The sequence below is a fragment of the Plodia interpunctella genome, chromosome 18, assembly GCF_027563975.2.
Source record: "Plodia interpunctella isolate USDA-ARS_2022_Savannah chromosome 18, ilPloInte3.2, whole genome shotgun sequence".
In the NCBI taxonomy this organism is placed as follows: Eukaryota; Metazoa; Arthropoda; class Insecta; order Lepidoptera; family Pyralidae; genus Plodia; species Plodia interpunctella.
The window spans coordinates 4,636,681-4,654,123 of NC_071311.1; the positions used below are offsets into that span (position 1 = coordinate 4,636,681).

At 33.5% G+C, this 17,443-nt stretch overlaps 5 protein-coding genes across 12 annotated transcripts; 3 read left to right on the top strand and 2 right to left on the bottom strand.

Moving 5' to 3' along the window:
- The first annotated feature begins 610 nt into the window (after positions 1 to 610).
- On the top strand, positions 611 to 3,261 carry LOC128677448 (maspardin-like). The gene is made up of 5 exons (XM_053758309.2): positions 611 to 828; positions 1,066 to 1,306; positions 1,631 to 1,860; positions 1,959 to 2,207; positions 2,536 to 3,261. The coding sequence occupies exons 1-5, from the start codon at positions 730 to 732 to the stop codon at positions 2,677 to 2,679; spliced, it is 963 nt and encodes a 320-aa protein (XP_053614284.1). The 5' UTR covers positions 611 to 729; the 3' UTR covers positions 2,680 to 3,261.
- Positions 3,262 to 3,311: 50 nt separating this feature from the next.
- Positions 3,312 to 7,286, bottom strand: Stoml2 (Stomatin like 2). Of its 2 annotated transcripts, none has more exons than XM_053758307.2 (8): positions 7,128 to 7,286; positions 6,934 to 7,050; positions 6,526 to 6,733; positions 5,967 to 6,155; positions 5,392 to 5,547; positions 4,471 to 4,586; positions 4,145 to 4,273; positions 3,312 to 3,612 (listed from the first exon to the last, which is right to left on the bottom strand). In XM_053758307.2, exons 1-8 carry the CDS (start codon positions 7,173 to 7,175, stop codon positions 3,355 to 3,357), a joined length of 1,221 nt encoding a protein of 406 aa, XP_053614282.1. In that variant the 5' UTR covers positions 7,176 to 7,286; the 3' UTR covers positions 3,312 to 3,354. The 2 variants fall into 2 exon arrangements, with proteins under 2 accessions (XP_053614282.1, XP_053614283.1); XM_053758308.2 differs by having other exon boundaries at positions 6,934 to 7,063; positions 7,128 to 7,259.
- A 1,074-nt stretch (positions 7,287 to 8,360) lies between these two features.
- On the top strand, positions 8,361 to 12,342 carry LOC128677865 (coiled-coil domain-containing protein 112-like). Of its 7 annotated transcripts, none has more exons than XM_053759020.1 (9): positions 8,361 to 9,004; positions 9,172 to 9,290; positions 9,405 to 9,527; positions 9,868 to 10,060; positions 10,197 to 10,333; positions 10,786 to 10,870; positions 11,209 to 11,248; positions 11,323 to 11,559; positions 11,687 to 12,342. In XM_053759020.1, the coding sequence occupies exons 1-9, from the start codon at positions 8,707 to 8,709 to the stop codon at positions 11,721 to 11,723; spliced, it is 1,269 nt and encodes a 422-aa protein (XP_053614995.1). In that variant the 5' UTR covers positions 8,361 to 8,706; the 3' UTR covers positions 11,724 to 12,342. The 7 variants fall into 7 exon arrangements, with proteins under 7 accessions (XP_053614995.1, XP_053614996.1, XP_053614998.1 ...); XM_053759021.1 differs by having other exon boundaries at positions 11,329 to 11,559; XM_053759023.1 differs by having other exon boundaries at positions 11,344 to 11,559.
- Positions 12,343 to 13,536: 1,194 nt separating this feature from the next.
- On the top strand, positions 13,537 to 15,859 carry LOC128677695 (peptidyl-prolyl cis-trans isomerase B-like). The gene is made up of 4 exons (XM_053758719.2): positions 13,537 to 13,841; positions 14,471 to 14,678; positions 14,783 to 14,967; positions 15,579 to 15,859. The coding sequence occupies exons 1-4, from the start codon at positions 13,749 to 13,751 to the stop codon at positions 15,711 to 15,713; spliced, it is 621 nt and encodes a 206-aa protein (XP_053614694.1). The 5' UTR covers positions 13,537 to 13,748; the 3' UTR covers positions 15,714 to 15,859.
- Positions 15,849 to 16,978, bottom strand: Ttc19 (Tetratricopeptide repeat domain 19). The gene has a single exon (XM_053758720.2). The coding sequence runs from the start codon at positions 16,838 to 16,840 to the stop codon at positions 15,854 to 15,856; it is 987 nt and encodes a 328-aa protein (XP_053614695.1). The 5' UTR covers positions 16,841 to 16,978; the 3' UTR covers positions 15,849 to 15,853.
- Positions 16,979 to 17,443: the final 465 nt, after the last annotated feature.

Below are 17,443 nucleotides of genomic sequence, written 5' to 3' on the forward strand. Positions count from 1 at the left end.
CACTATCGGCGTTCTCAGAGACAGACGCAAATTAAACGTACCTACTTTGCGTTGTTTGTACGAAACATGGATTTAGTAAGTACTTCCGGAGTACTTACTAATTTCATGGTACGAAATGTTTTTATATCTGTGGTACGTCAGCTTTTTTGCAAGGAAAAACAGCCAAAGTTTGACAAAAACCATTTGCCGATAGCTTGGATTAAAATAGAAAATAGTTTCTTACTAAATGAATATAATATTATTATCATGGAATTAGTAAGAAGTACGTACTAAATCCATCAATCGTTTGATGTATATTAACATTTAATCATATTTTGAATAATACAAAATATTATAAATAAAATAAATACATATATACCTTATTATTATACTGTTATTTTCTTTAGTATTAACATGATTTGAGCATACTCCCCCAACAAAGTCATTATTATTTTTAATAATAGTACTTGTACTTTAATAGGTACCTAATATTTATCAATATTTTGTACCCTGCATCCATGGATTTAGAAATTACTTCGTTGGAGTACCTACTAATTCCATGCCTGCATCAAAGTTCTTTTGGAAATACTGGGTATTTCTAATACTATTGGTAGTTATTTTACACAGTTGGCAACACCACGTGCACTGACAGCAGAACAGACATGTGTAGTTTACTAGTTTTTATTTGTAAACAAGTCGTGTGAACCTTGACCGTATTAGTTTTTCTAAAAGTAGCCTTTTATTAAAATAATGAGTTGTATTAGTGATTTATCCCAATCCAATGAATACCTAAGTTTTAGAAGTAGCATACCATTAAGAAAAATTGTTGTTGACTCGGATGGTTCAAAGGTAAATACAATACTTTCCCTTTACAAGGTGGCATATCTTTTAACGTAATTTTCCTTATTTAGAACTTGTAATTAGATTATTACAGTAAATACACATTATCCTGGAAATCATATATTTACGAAATAGTTTACGTGATCACATTTAAACTGAAAAATTTGGCATTGGAGTGAGATGAGATATGTGATCTCAAGTTGTCGCTCATGTTACACTTTTTTCATAAGATTTTATTTATTATAGGCATGGAGAATTTTTGACTGCGGTCCGAAATCAGTTAGCTGTCCTATAATATGCTTGCCACCAGTTTCTGGTACAGCTGATGTTTTTTTTAAACAAGTGATGGGTCTAGCCACTAGGGGTGTACGGGTCATAGCAGCTGAGCCTCCTCCTTATTGGAATATGAAAGAATGGTGTGATGGTTTCAAGAGACTGCTAGATTATTTGGAACTAGACAGAGTCCATATACTGGGTGCATCTTTAGGTAAGTTTTGTTGGCAAAATACAAAGAGGAAAGAAATACCTACTTTCATACATCATTTGCTGAATTTCCTCTCATAATAGGATATTAACTACAACTTTTTTTCATGGTCTATAAGTTTTGTCCCATTCCTGTGAAAATACATCCTTCTTTTCTAGCTATTTAAGGGTCACTGCTGGGCAAAAGCCTTCCCTAACTAGGATTAATGGTTGTGTGACTTCAAACGATTGGTAAAAAATGGCATGAGAACACCAAGGACAGGAATGCTGGAGGAAGTTAAGGGAGGTTTCCCCCATAATCCTATATAATTCTCTCCTTTATTTTCAGGTGGATTTATAGCCCAAAAGTTTGCTGAGCTGACAAGGAATTGTCCTAGAGTAGCTTCACTTGTACTTTGTAACACATTCACAGACACATCAGTATTTGAGTATCATGACTCATCAGCACTCTTTTGGCTTCTGCCTTCACTGGTATTGAAAAGAATGTTAATGGGAAATTTCACAACAGACAAAGTGGACAAAAGGATGGCGGAAGCCATTGACTTTATGGTGGAAAGAGTAGGTTTATATATATTTTGACCTGTCTGGTGGGAAAGAATTATATTTGTTTTTTTTTAGAATATGTTTATAATTCAATTTACTCTCACAAATTTCAGTTAGAATCCCTTACTCAATCTGAGCTGGCTTCAAGATTGACGTTAAACTGTACTCCATGCTTTGTGCAGCCAGAATACCTGACTAACATTCCTATTACAATCATGGATGTTTGGGATGAAAGTGCTCTGAGTGCGCAAGTCAGAGAGGACATATACAAGTCCTATCCCCATGCAAAGAGGGCTCATTTGAAGAGCGGAGGAAACTTTCCATATTTGAGCAGAAGTGATGAAGTGAACCTGCACTTATTAGTAAGTAGCTATTATGTACATCAAACAGTGTCGATGACCTTGATGTAATGAACATTTCATATTTGTTAATTATAAATTTCAACTGCCTGAAGACTCCTGATAAAAAAGCTATTACTATTGTTACTTTGTTTACTACATTATAGCCTATCAGTTGACTTCCCTGACCTGACTTTTTAACATTACATTATGATTTATGTTTATGTACATGAAATGAAATCTTATTTCTTTACAAAACATATACTATAGTAGCCTGTTCTTAGCATGGTTGTAATTACAAATCTCTTAGAAGCTTAGAATTAGTATAATATATTGAGTGCTATTGTTTCAGATTCATTTACGACAATTCGATGGCACTGATCTTTCAGCATCATATTTAAGTTTACACAAAATGCCTACCCCATCCAACACTCAAACTGATGAAGGCTCTGTTAGTTATTTCAATCAGCGAGAGAAGTTTGTCAAGATATCATAAATATTAGGTTGTATATTAATTTATATTAAGTACATACTACAAGAAACAATAAGCGGTGTGAAATGTAATTAGCTGTAGTGAGAGTAAATAAAATTTAAAGTTTGAAAGATTTATAGGGATTGTAGGAATATCTATGAAAACATATGTGGGACTTGACTATTATAAATCTGGGATATTAACATTTTTGTGTAAAATAGGCAAATAGATTAATACAGTAGTCTATTATTGTTTATATCTGGACTTGTAGGACTAGGATTTATCTGTTTGTATTTCCCTATATTTCTTATTTATAAAGATATTTTGATTTTATGTGATTAAAATATGTATATCAGCAGCAACGCCATAGATTGTTATAAGTAAATCTATAAATTATTTTATCTTGTAGTCAATTACACTTTGGAGAGATTTAAAAATTGTAATGTTGATCATATTATTAACTTATTAGTATAATTATGTATATTAATGAAATTTTTAATGAGGCAATTCAAAGACTGTTAAAATTGTTATCCTTCTTATTCCTGTACAATGTTATAAAACTTTGATTTAGGTAATAAGAAAGAGCGAAATAAATATATTATTAAATATATTAAATTTCATTTCATAGATACAGGCTTAAATTATGACACCGCAAATAATATTATGTAATTTATTTATCAACAACACTACTTAACAATTCTATGTTTCCTTTTCTAACTTATGTAAATGCTGATCCTTTTTATCTTTCTGTGCTTGGAGGGCCTTTTCTCTCTCTTCGTCATCTGAGAAGTACTCTGCTAGGTCGTCTTCTCTAGCAAAACTGGGGCCCGCCAAAGTTGATCCCTTTTCTGTAAGAGCTGTGAGTTTGACTAGACTATCTTCGTATTTCTCGGCTGGTTCTGGCTGACTCTGTGTTTGTGCATTGTGTGCTGTTACTGTTGAATATATTGACATAGCCTGAAAAATAAATTCCTTTTAATATCAAAAGTTAACATAGAGCCAATACATTAGTCCATTGGGTCTAAACATAATCATAATAATAATCATAATAATTTGGCCAAATTTCCATTGTATTGGCCTTTTAGTACATTGTCATACAACTTAGATGATAGTTTTTTAGTGCACACATGATTCTCGAACATTTTCCATTATTAATTGATTAATTTTATATTATTTTATTTGTGCATTTGAAGTGAATTTTATATGGATAGAGCATTATAGAAATAAATATTGAACACTTAACGGCCGACACTCTTGTGTCGTGGATTCGATAGTAACCAAAATAGAAAAAATACAAATATTTGCCTGTGCTGTCGAACCCAGGATCTCCAGATGGCGGACGCTACATTACACTGAGCTTGTCAAACGGTAAATCAATGGCTATCCGGCCATTACTAAATGTTCATGAATGTCGCGGGCAAATAAGAGTAACCCGTGACCGAACTTACTACAACAAAGGTATCGGGTTTATCTGCCGGCCAGTACATACCTGTGCTACTAGATTGGAGACATCTCCCGCATTGGCGGGCAAGATAAGAGTATTGTTGGTGCGAGCCAGCTTGTTGAACGCCGCCACATATTGCTCCGCCAGTGTCAGTGACGCCGCGTACTTGCTATCCTGTTTACAAAAAATAAATATCATTGTAAAACCAAAATAGAAGACTTTTGATATGTTTCACCTTTCGTCTCAACTGAACATTTTCTCGATTTTTACTGACACTTTCTCCCGTTAACATATCTGTAAATTACATAGCCCATTAGCTATGTCATTTCAAAACGACCACGGCTGAGAAGATCACACAATGTAATACGCACCTGTTGCGCGAGCGCGGCTGCGATGAGCTTGAGTCCCCGGGAGCGCGCCTCGGCCACCGCCAGCATGCCCTGCGCCTCGCCCGACGCCTTGTTGATCTGCTCCTGCTTCTCCGCCTCTGAGACAATTATATTCTACTTCCTTGCATATCCTATCCTCACATATTAAGAAACAGAGTCCTCTGCCGCGTCTGTCTGTTCACGATAAACTAAAAAACTACTTAACGGATTTTCATGCGATTTTCACCGATAGATAGTGTGATTCCTGAGGAAGGATTAGGTGGATAATATATAATGTGTTCACCCGAGCGAAGCCGGGACGGTCTGCTAGTGATTAATGTATAAAATTCGCCCTGAAGAAAGCAGTTGTGGTCCAGTGCTAAAGACTGTGCCTGCCTGTGAATTGAAAGGTACCAGGTTCAAATCCTATTCATGCCACATGTGGCATAAAGATTGGTATAAATTTGATTGATTTGGCATAAAGATAAAGATTGGTATAAAGACTCATGAGTCTTTATACCAATCTTTATCTTATACAGTTTTCATGAACTGCCACTTCCGGCGACTGGAAAACATCCGTGAGGAAACCTGCTGATTGGTGACTATTTAGTTTAGATTGCAGTAGGTAGTTGTAAGTCTTGTCATATGCATTTAGGCGACTTGAATAAAATCTAACACCAACTGATGGTTAACAATAACACACATGAAAAGATGTAAGTAAAAAGAAAGAGCCCCTAAAAAAGGTTGTTTTGTGTAGTTGCTAATCTTAGAATATAATTTTCATCTTGATCAGATCAAGAATCAAACTACAACATTTGACACCACAGATGCTTACAAATTAACAAAACAATGACTAAATAGAATTTAACTTTTCATTAAGGTTTTTTACTTTGAAAATCCTTTTTTAATGAATAAACATAATACCTGAGGCTAATATCCTTGCCTGCCGCTTTCCCTCCGCCACGTTTATATCCGCCGCCCGTACACCCTCAGACTCCAAGATGGCCGCCCGCTTCCGTCGCTCAGCTTCCACTTGCATCTGCATGGCTTCGTGCACTCGTGTTGGAAGCTTTATATCACCTAGTGAGATGTGATATATATTTTTAAAGTTATTTACCATAAATTAGATTGGGCAAGATAGAGATGATAAAATAATAAGAATAGAATTCCTGAAATGAAGCCTTACACATAAAAATTATAAATTGTAATTTTCTTACATAATTGATTCCCACCAATATAATTCCAGCCATCACATCCTGACAAGACACCAGCACTAAAAGGCCACATCCACAGTTGAACAAAAAACCTACAGCTCATTTTGCAAACAAGAATCACCACATCTCTGCTATAATTATAATATTCGCAATAATTTTTGTTTGAATACCTAGATATAACTTATGATTTTCTGTAAATGGTGCAATAAGGAGCTCATCGCTATCTATCTATGAATACAATGAAATTATAAGAGGTTATTAAACCATCCTCTTAACATTACTCACGGATCTCATATCGGAGGCAGGTGATGCCCCATGCTTCACTGGCTTTGTTAATAGCGTGAACAATTGAAACATTGAGTGATTCCCTCTCTCTAAATACTTTGTCCAATGAGATTTGACCAAGTTCAGAACGCATTGTGGTTTGTGCCAGCTGTGTTATAGCAAATTCTGGATCTTCCACTCCATAAGAAGCTGTAATAACATAATTATAACATATTGGTTTATATGCACATCTGGTATGCAATCAAGATAGTAAATATATTTACCATATTAAACTTTTCTCATATAAAACTGTATACAAAGAAAAATATGACCAATTTTGGAGGAAATCTTTTTATCAGTATAGAAGTTTATTTTGTATATGAATTAAAAAATTAAAAATAATTTTATCGCAATATTGGGTTACAACATTATTATCACAAAATAATTTGGTTGAAGTTGCAATTTTAAAAAAAATCGTCAAAAGCCAATTTTGTACTTTATAAAATAGTCTATAGGATAATTTGTTTAGTACCTACATTGTGGTATGAACAACAAAGTAAATGATTAATAAATGACTGACCTAAGTAAGGATCAATAATACGTAGATAAAGAACCCCATCAATGCTCAATGTAACATTGTCAGATGTGATGGCACCTTGTTTGGGTACATCTATTGCAATTTCTTTTAAACTTTGCACATATTTTATTTTGTCCACAATCGGCCATAGAAGATTTAAACCAGGTTCAAGTATCCGGTGAAATTTACCCATACGTTCGACTATCCAAGCCTAAAAATAAATTCATGTATTAGATATTGAGCTAAAATCAATGTATTTTTTTTACAGAATTATTTACAGAAAATATTTAAAAATTACAATATAATGTCTTTAATTAATACAAAACATAAGAATGTCGATACACGAGCATTAATAAATATAAATGAGGTAATCTAAGGTAACATGTTGTAATGGCTACAGTTACTATTTACCTCTTGTTGCGGGACAAACATAATTATTGTATTGAGTGGAGTCGCAGACCTATTTCTTGTTGTTGTAATACTATAAAGGAATCGGGTTTCATTTTGGTAATCTGGCTTGAAAACATTCTGAAAACAATAACTAAGTCGTGAGGTTATGTCATGCACTTTGTAGCGGTAAATAAAAAAATATGAACAGCACAAACCCGTAGCGGTGCTACTTTAGAAAAAAGTAGCCTAGAACGAGAAAACATGATAATTCAGAGATTTTAATTTAGTTACAAAAGAAAATACAATCCATTCTTTGACTTTTGGGGAACCACAAAGCTCGTTTTATTGAGGAGGCAAAGGGTACTAGCCCATACAGCCAAGTCTTTTGTATTGAATATTTATATATAAATAAGAGTGGCTAATATCCACTGAAGAAGAAGGCATAAGAAGCCACAGACAAATCAGACAATGAACAAAAGTAGTTACCTACCTACTGTCAAAATGTAACGTTAATAAATTTGTCTTTGGTTGTTCACCTACTTTTTCTTTAATCATTGGTTCACCTAGTACTTCTATTTTCACAACTCTCAATCTACTCCAGTACACGAAGTACCTATTAATAGAGCATATTACACAAAGCTCAGCGCAGATGGCGCTACTGGTACAATTAAGGTACACAAATATTGCCAATGGAGGCAAAAAGCGTGAATTTTCAATATTGTTGCGACCAAAAATGCCTTCTACGTAATCGTGGCGTGAGTTTAAAGGAAAAAGGAAGGGTTTAGTGGATTATTCTGAAAATAATAACACTATTTTATGTTATGTTCTGCATTATTTGGTCAACTGTGGTTATAAACTGATATAAACTAGATTTTGACTGAAGATTTTACCTGTATGAAGTCCTTATTTTAACAAGCATCACGTGTGAAGTGTTCCGAGCTTCTTTTCGACCATTTACTGGCTCGAAAATTTTACAGCGTGAAGCGTATCCCGTAGTTTACAAAGATTTTTTATCTTCGAAAACTACGGGATTTTTTATCTATCGAATATGCTACTTTGTTGTATATTTTCACAAACGAATGCTTACATAAAGAAAGGATTAATAAACTACTCTAAAATTAACGTTTTAATCGACATAGCAAAAGGCGGCAAAGCTTTTGTGTACCTAACATACAGTGCTGTATACTAGCGGGATAAATGTGCAGTAGGTAATACTCCCTATTCCATGATCTACTCTCAATAATCTTGTCTTCTCATCCTTCTATATCCATCAATCAAAGTAAACCAAGAGAAAACAAATATATTACCTACCGCGCCCGGGGCCATAGTTTTAGATGGGCCCAGCGTTCGAGGCCCTGGGGCCGCTTTTAAATCTATCTATGGAGAGAAACGTCAAACAGAAACTCAGACGCGCGCGCGGCCCTCTAAATCTATGCAGAAACCATTGATTTAGTATGTACTTCGGATAGAAACTTGCAAGTAATATTATTTATTATTACTAGTAATGTTTTTATATCTGTGGTTTTTGCACGGTTTTATATCTGTGCCGTAGACTGTGAAGTGAAATCTCAGATTTAGCTTTTTTAAATAGCAACTCTGGTAAAAACAATGTGGTTGCCAAGACAGACAAGACGCGGATGATTTAAAAATTCTTTTGCTTTACATACTATTTGATCGATAATTTATTTTTGTAATTCAATTTCATTTGTTAGATCAAACAAATTATAGAATATTTATAGTTGCTGAGTGTTAAATAAGTATTGCGATTACGAAACATACAACGAAAATTTCGTTATGTCGCGAGGATCTTCGTGTTCTACATCAAGCAATACTTGGACAAACTGTAGTACTTCAGATAATGATTCAAGTATTTTGGCAAAATTAAGAAGGTTAAAAATACAAGAAGGCCTACTTCTGCAGAATATAAATAAAATTATGTTAAAAAACTGTAACGACGGAGAAGAATTTATTACAATTAATTCGGACTATAAATCATTAGTATTAAATTTACGAAACTCTTATTGTGAAGTAAAAAACTTGTTTGATTCATTGAAATGTAACACAACTTCACACGAAGCGTTGAAAACTTGTGGTGAGTTCGTAATATATAATAGGATATACAAAAAAATATTTTATATTACATGTTTTTAGTCCGTTTTCGATTCTATTAACATATTTATACATAATATGCTCAATACCTCCTATAACTTCATATAATTTTAGTAAGTAGTAGTTTTTACTATTATAAGTATTTTACAGATATCGAAGACGTAAAGGCTAATGTATTGGAGTTAGAAGCTAACATGAAAAAATTTAAGAATTATTTATATTCGGAAATAACGTCTTTAAAATCTGAGGAACAAGAAATAATCAAACAGGTTAGCCTGCCCTTATTTTGTTTTAAGTATTGATTTATTACACTAACTACCATAGTTACGTTTGAACTACATACTAAATAGTTAATTCTCTAAGCAATATTTTTTTTTTTGCAGATGAATGTTTTAACTGAAAATCAAATAAGAATAATAAAACATCCAAAAATTAGAACAAAACTATTTAGCGACATAGTTCCTAGTCCTGTTAAGAATATCATTACATGTCCATTTAAATGTCAGGTAAACTTTAAACATATTTAAGAAACAATATAAAAATTCTTATGCAAATATAAGTTATATTCGATTTTTTTATTATTTTCTAAAAATATCCTATATGTGTATATAATACATTTGGAAACGATAAGAAAAATCTATTGTGTGAGTTGTAAGAGAAACAATGGATGTGTACTACGGTAATTTTATTTTTATGTGTAAGTAGCTGTGGTAAGTACTTAGGTACCTACAATTTTTCGGTTCAAATTAGTTCGAGATTATCAAAAACATAAATTGCAATTATCAAAAACATAAATTGCAAAATAAATACCTACATAGGTATTTAGGACTTGTTGGTCTATTTCAGGAAGTTCAACAATTTCAAGAATTTCTGAAAAGTTACCATCGATATGGAGGTTGGAACGAATATAGTCATAACATATTTGTTCAATTTTGGATAAAACATTTTGGTAGTACAACAGATGGTTATGAAGACATAGATACTTCAGAAATAATAAAATGTAATCGTTTGGTGAGCGATATAATTGAAAAATTACCAGGTAAAAAAGTTTTTGTTTTACAAAGTAAAAATATTTACTTATGTAAAACAAAAAGACTAGGTATCAATATCATCTGAGATATAAGGACGTTCTTCTACCTAATACTAAATTAAGTTTCTAATATTACTTATTGCAGGAATAAATGTAGAAGATATAATTCAACATAGTGAATGGTACTTAAAGTATTTACATTTAAAAAGGTGCCAACAAGAAGCCTTGAATAAATGGAGAGCTAAAAAGAAAATAATTAAAAAATCACAAACAAAAGATAAGGTATGTAGTTATGTACTGTGATACCATAACAGGTATACTATCGTCAGTATATACTTAAACTTGCCTATCCAGATTGTGCCTTATGTATTATACCTTAATTATTAAAATATACAAACTTGACAAGTCGCGTGCATGCAAATCGCATTCGCTCGACTATGGCTATCGAGACACATTTAAAACCGTGTCCTACTTTTGCCTTACCTTTTTTTTGCTCGCCCGTGGACATTAGTCATCTACATCACAATTTCATCCGTTTTATACTCACTGATAACCGTGAGCATCAAGCGTCTTTCCGTATACGCCACTGTCCTTTGTCCTGCCTATACTGTGCCATAATAGGTATTTTAGTATAAACCCAAGGATCTCTAATAGTGCTAGGTCACTGCTATGGGTACTTGTTTGTAATCGAAATACTTGGTAAGTACCTATATTGTAACAAATAAATGTTTCAGGGGATAAAATACACTGAAAAGAAAAATTTGTCCCTCGATTTTAATAGAGAAAAATCTAAAAATACAGGACGAGTTAACTTTGTTGGTATGTACTTTGATCAAGCTCTTTCTACTGTATTGCTCTTTAATTAATTTTGTACTTTATTTATTTTGTATAAAATTGGGATAAATTATTTATCGTTACATCATTATCATATTAAAACTTGTAAGATTCTACAGGTAAATGTATTTTATGGTCGATTTTTAGTTACGAATCTTTCTGTGATCTGCTATACTCAAAAACTGTTTAGATCAAAAATAAAAACACATACAAATACCGTCCATAAGCTATACTTTATCCGTGGCGTGGAACATCACATAATGGATGGATGTGTATTTTCCATACCTACCAATATAACATACCTATATTATTAAATTATGCAGTTTCAGATGAGATGAAAGGGATAGAAGAATATTGGAGTAAGTACGTAATATTTTAATATTAATATATAATATATATTTTTAGTTGGTATTTACTCATAAATATTATCGTCACAGAGGCAGCTCACGTTGTTTCAGAGCATCTACAAGTGATGGAAGTATGCACATGAGATATTTAGGGGACGCCTCTCGCGATAAGCTTACATCTGAAGTTATTTCCAAACACGCAAAGTCAAGAGGGCAGTTTCACTTCGCTAAAACAACTCAACAATGGATAAATATGTGCAATGATAGAAGGCTATCAAATGAAAATATGTCAACTTACATTCCCCAGCTCGAGAATATCAAGAAACTGTAAGTTTCCCTGAATTTCTCACTCATTCTCGCGTGTTATTACGGCTGCATACCTGGCTATGATGTAGGTATTATAACGTGCTAACTGTATGGACTTTCTACTGACTTTCCCATTATTTTGTTTTAGGTGTGTACCGAAATGGCGCTTATCCGTTAAATATTAAATGAGTGGTGTACTACCTACTACACCACTTATTTATTGGTGGCAAGACGCAAGTTATTACTTGAGCGCGTTTATTACTTGGGCGATCCTGCCATGAATTTCATAAGAAGATAAATTTAGAACCAAAAACAAAGGACTAGTTGAAAGAATTATTAATATAATACAGAATATGCATATTTATACACTGTCTGATAGTTAGCCAGTTGAGTAGGTAAGGTTACTACCTTACCTACCTACTTAAGATTTAAGTTTGATCACTATATGATCAGATTTGCGGAGACAAAATATAAATCCAATGCCTGCATTAATTCAAGAGTTGCTTTTATTTATTGATTTGTTCTTGGCATAATCAATGATAGGAAAATTGAGCCAGCATTTTTAGTTTTAATTGGGATAATTTTTTTAAGCTCGTTTACAAAATGTAATGTGGCGTACAAATTACGGCTTACTCAGCAAAATGCCTTTTCCATCTAAGCTGTGAGTTAATGTATAGAGTCGCCAAAGTCCTTTACTTTGGAGTATGAGCAAAGATAATAGTTGTCGCGAGCTTTTTGCGTTTACATCATTAATATAAAATTGCACGGTCATCTTCGTAAAAGTGATATAAACATTTAAGAATACGAATTAGTTTTAATGAAAATTGAGAACAGAGAAATAGGCGACAACACGCCACATACAACAGGGTGGCGCGTTGTCTCCTATTTCTCTGAATACCGGCAAATAAGTTAATCAAATCGTTCAGATATCAGATATACATACCAATACTAGATATACATATTTATTAGATACTTGCTGTGTTTATTTAGGTGAAATATCACATATAGATTTAAAAAAAAAAATTAAAGCTAAAAATATTTTTGGAAAAATAAAAAAAGTTGAATGAGCTCAATGTTAGACATCGACTATTTAATTTTATTCACTGTTGATGTAGTCCGCACTTTTAGAGTTTTTAACGCTCTAGTCTAGGCACTAAACCCATCCGGTATGAACATTCATAATAATATGGCCCCATAGACCATTTAGTATGGCCCCAATACCTACCAATATCCTACTTCATTCATAGATATATTTAGAAAGGGCCCCACGCGACTCCGTTTGTCTATACTTCTATATTATTATTATAAAAAGGGAAGCGTTTGTGAGTTTGTATGTGGGTGTTTGTAGGTGGGTAATCTCCGAAACTACTGAACAGATTTCAAAAATTATTTCACCATTAGAAAGGTACTTTACCCAAGATTGCTATAGGCTATATTTTATCTCAAAATTTCCACGGGAGCTAATCCCAGGGCAACATCTAGTATATACTTATACTATTATTATGATAAAGAGGTAAGTGTATGTGAATTTGTATGTTTGAGGTGGGTAATCTCCGAAACTACCGAATAGATTTCAAAAATTCTGTCATTATTAGGAAGGTACATTATCCAAGATTGCTATAGGCTATATGTTATCTTAAAATTCCCACGGGAGCGAAGCCCCGGGCAACATCTAGTAATATTATATAGAGATAAACGTTTGTGAGTTTGTATGTTTGAGGCGGGGGTAATCTCCGAAACTACCGAACCGATTTCAAAAAATATTTCACCATTAGGAAGGTACATTATCCAAGGTTGCTATAGGCTATATTTTATCTTAAAATTCCCACGGGAGCGAAGCCTTGGGCAACATTTAGTATATAAAAAAGGAACCAATCAAAAATTTACCTTTTTTCAAAGATAAGTAACATTTGACTGTCTTGCGGCTGGCAACACTATGCTGAGGTTGGCAACACTGTGCTGAGCACTTCTTGCTTGACATAGCTACATGACGTTTCATTTTTGCCAATTATTCTCGAAATCACTGACGTGGTTTTGGCTTGGGGCTTGGTTGGCCTTGCCGATTTAGTTTTATTTAATCTTTCATAGCTACCTATACGATAAAGCATTGTTAAAACGTATAAAGTTAATTGAGTGCCAAAAATTAGCACTGTAAACCAAATCCCAAAAAGATCGTAAAGATAGCTAGAAAAACTAAATTAGTTTTAATCATGGTTGGCTTAGCTGCGGCGCTTGGGTTTTTGCTGATCATCACTTCAGCTCGCTCTGATGAAGCGCCTAAAGGACCCAAAGTAACTCATAAGGTAAGTGATAAAGTTTGTTTTATTACTTCTACAATAGTTATTATTTTTATTACTTCTACAAAAGTTCACGATCGGTTATTCCGGTCGCTGACCTTAAAAATGACGTTACAAGATTTGCCGACGACGCTTTCGTTTTTATTGATCATTCAGATAGTATTTCCCTTTGGAGGTATATAAACTATGGTCATCCTTTTCTCCACAATAATATTTCCTATTATTATAGTTATGAGGAAATGGGCTAGGTCAAATCAATGAAGCACATGAAGAATGTTTCTTTGTGTCTTAATTTACATACACGTCAGCTAATCTTGCACTAGTACCTGGTTTTGTTAATATTGGACCTACTGGTTTGTGGGATAACTAATGTACTGGTGTTTATTACAAGAGCAGAAAGAGTAGCCTTATTATTATTGCAGGTTATCAATAATTAACATAGACTAGTAAATATTTAGAACTATTTATCTGAGATGAAAGAAATTTGGTCTTAAATCCTCAGTTCTTGAGTGACAACATGACACTACTTATTTATAATTTAATATAGTTTACATTGCATAAAGAAAGGTTATGTCAATTCCAATAACATTAAGTTATGATTGATATAATTATTGATGCTTTTGCTTACTTGACAGGTCACCTTCAGTATCAGAATTGGTGATGAAGCACCTGCTGATGTTGTTATTGGCTTATTTGGCAAGACAGTGCCCAAGACTGCAGAGAACTTCTTCCAGTTGGCACAAAAGCCAGAGGGTGAAGGCTACAAGGGCAGCAAATTCCACAGAGTCATTGATAACTTCATGATTCAGGGTGGAGACTTCACTAAGGGTGATGGCACAGGAGGTAAAGTATCAAACTGTAGATGTGTATGTATAATAAAAATATTTATTTCATTCCAAATATTGTCTTAATTTTTATTTCAAATACTTATCAATTTCCTTTTGTAGGTCGTAGCATCTATGGCGAACGTTTTGAAGATGAGAACTTCAAGCTTCGTCACTATGGTGCCGGCTGGCTTTCAATGGCTAATGCTGGTAAGGACACCAACGGGTCTCAATTCTTCATCACTACCACCAAAACTGCTTGGCTGGATGGCAGACATGTTGTTTTTGGAAAAGTGCTTAAAGGAATGGTAAGAATCCAAATCATACTAGTCATATTTCATACTAATAATATTATAAAGAAAAAAGATTTGTTTTTTTTTTTGTAATAATTAACTTATAAACTAGGACAAATTTTTCTGAAATTTGGCACAGAGATAGATGAAATATTCTTTTTTATGGTTTTACCTTAGAGAAGCCGGGACAACTGTTGATTTTTTATAAATAAAACAGGAATGAATGACAAAAAGAAACTGCTAGGAATTAGCATCTTATTACTGCAGAATATAACAAAAAGCTTTATTTATGTATTTTTTGTTAGTAGAACTATTTTATTTTTTAGATAACAGCTGTCAGCTTAGAGATATTAACAGCATCATATTGTAAGAACTTGATTAGATTACACAATCTACAGGAACAGGTTATATTGATGACAAAACAAAACATTTTTAAAAATATTTATTTTTTATATTTCAAGTAGTTCCAATCTGGCTTGTACAGCTAAGCTGATATAATGTTGCATAATACCTACAACTTTTTTAAACAAGAGTGTTTACAAATCTTTGTTATTTTTCCTATACAATTCAACTTGTTTGAGTTTGCATAATGTGTACATTGTAACAATGCTGTGTTATGATTTCAGGACATAATTCGCAAAATTGAGAAGTCTCCAACTGGAACCAATGACCGTCCAGTGAAAGATGTAGTTATTGTTGATTCTAAAGCTGAAGTTGTTGAAGAACCCTTCAGTGTGACAAAAGAAAGTGCTCAAGAATAAATATAAGTTTAGATAGCAATATAACTCTCTATACCAGCATTTAATTTAAGTAAAATTTAAGTTATATATTGTATCAAGAAATGATTACAAATTGAAATAAGTACCAATGTAATTAATTTTCTTGAATAAAAAATCTTTTACTAAGATATGCTCTTTATTTCATTTATACACAACTCTGCTTCATTCTTGATTTCCTCATTTTTATTCATTACTCCAAGTCTCCAGCCAAAACCACAGTTCTTTCTAGCTTCAGCTATCATGTTCTTTTTAATGTATGCACGTCCTAAGTTTACATACATTATACCTAGATCTTCCATATTTTCTATTTGTTTACCTAATTTTATTGCCTCATCAAAATAAGTTATGCTTTCATCAGTTTTCCCTAAACGATCACACACTGTACCAATATCATTGAGCTGCACTACAAAATGTTCTTTTTCTATATCATCCATTCCTTTCATTTTATTCAATGCACTTATCAACAATTCTAAACCTTGTTCAATTTTGTTACAATCTAGGAATAGACGACCATACCAGTCTTCTGCCAATGCCAAAAGTTTCAGGAGGCCTGGGTCTTCATCAGTTTTAGTGGCTTTTCTTAGTTTTTCAAGACACCATTCATATCCCAGTTGAGCTGTACTATAATCTTTCTTCAAATGACTCACTCTTGCCAGCTTAAGACTGAGGTGGACTACACGTGAATCATCTTCAGTAGCCCCATCTGCCATTATTCTCTGTGTAACTGCGATGAAAAGATTTTTTGCTTTGTCAAGTTGTTCTCTCTCTAGAGCAAGGTTTGCCATGACATCGTAAATGTACGTAATACCCAATTGATGGTGAATCCGCTGAGCTTGATTCAAAGCAACATGTAGAAGCTGCTCTGCTTTATCATATTCAGTCCTTTGAATGAATAGTATACAATGTTTTATTGTCATAATAAGCTCGTCTTCTGCGCTAAGTTTTGTTTGGAAACCCAACCAAGTAAACAAAGAAAAGCCCAAAGCTGCTGGCACCTTCACATTGTAATGTGGAAAGTGTGGAACGAATCTTACTCTAGTACTTAAAATTCTTTCAGTAATTTTTATTCGATGAAGTCGTGTAAACAGAAACCTGATTCTTGACGACATATTGCATAACCTTCTAGGGAAACTTATCTATTTGTACTTTTTAACAAGTTTAATACGTTGAATTTACTCAATTGGTAAAATTACGCTTAATTTATAATTAGTAACTATTTCTTCAACTTCAAACGAATGTTTAATTAGGGTACCTACACCTTTAATTTTATCTAGAGGTTATTTTTGTGAAACAGAAAACCGGCAAAACAGCTGATGACCTGTCAATAGCTAGTGTTGTTTGCCATTACCATGCTTGTTGGTTATGGTTAGGCACAGACCGATAAATAAAAAAAGGGTACGGTTGGTTGTGGACTCGCGGACGTGTCCTTTCTAAAGCTATGGTTGGTTACTTTACGTTTGTGGTTAATTAAAAACCGGGACGTAAAACGTCATGGAAAATGGGACGGCACGCGTTGCTGAAAGCGGGAGTGGGAGTAAGAGCGGGAAATGGGAAGACACGTAGTGGGAAACAGGATGGGACACATTGCAAAAACGTACGGGATATCTACATTACATAACGGGATTGGGCAAGTTTGCGGGACGATACACGTAGTGGGAAACAGAAAATTGAACTAAAAATGAGAAAAAATGCGTTTGTGCATATATGTTTAT

Bases quoted from the DNA above. Each gene is read 5' to 3' on its own strand.
- LOC128677448 (XM_053758309.2), top strand. From the start codon at position 730: ATGAGTTGTATTAGTGATTTATCCCAATCCAATGAATACCTAAGTTTT. The intron at 1,861-1,958 runs GTAGGTTTATAT...CACAAATTTCAG, and splicing joins TTGACTTTATGGTGGAAAGA to TTAGAATCCCTTACTCAATC. The intron at 2,208-2,535 runs GTAAGTAGCTAT...CTATTGTTTCAG, and splicing joins AAGTGAACCTGCACTTATTA to ATTCATTTACGACAATTCGA.
- Stoml2 (XM_053758307.2), bottom strand. From the start codon at position 7,175: ATGTTTTCTCGTTCTAGGCTACTTTTTTCTAAAGTAGCACCGCTACGG. The intron at 6,156-6,525 runs GTCAGTCATTTA...ATGTTATTACAG, and splicing joins TATTATTGATCCTTACTTAG to CTTCTTATGGAGTGGAAGAT. The intron at 4,587-5,391 runs GTATTATGTTTA...TAATTGTCTCAG, and splicing joins GGCAAGGATATTAGCCTCAG to AGGCGGAGAAGCAGGAGCAG.
- LOC128677865 (XM_053759020.1), top strand. From the start codon at position 8,707: ATGTCGCGAGGATCTTCGTGTTCTACATCAAGCAATACTTGGACAAAC. The intron at 9,005-9,171 runs GTGAGTTCGTAA...AGTATTTTACAG, and splicing joins CGAAGCGTTGAAAACTTGTG to ATATCGAAGACGTAAAGGCT. The intron at 11,249-11,322 runs GTACGTAATATT...TTATCGTCACAG, and splicing joins ATAGAAGAATATTGGAGTAA to AGGCAGCTCACGTTGTTTCA.
- LOC128677695 (XM_053758719.2), top strand. From the start codon at position 13,749: ATGGTTGGCTTAGCTGCGGCGCTTGGGTTTTTGCTGATCATCACTTCA. The intron at 13,842-14,470 runs GTAAGTGATAAA...CTTACTTGACAG, and splicing joins GACCCAAAGTAACTCATAAG to GTCACCTTCAGTATCAGAAT. The intron at 14,679-14,782 runs GTAAAGTATCAA...TTCCTTTTGTAG, and splicing joins TAAGGGTGATGGCACAGGAG to GTCGTAGCATCTATGGCGAA.
- Ttc19 (XM_053758720.2), bottom strand. From the start codon at position 16,840: ATGTCGTCAAGAATCAGGTTTCTGTTTACACGACTTCATCGAATAAAA.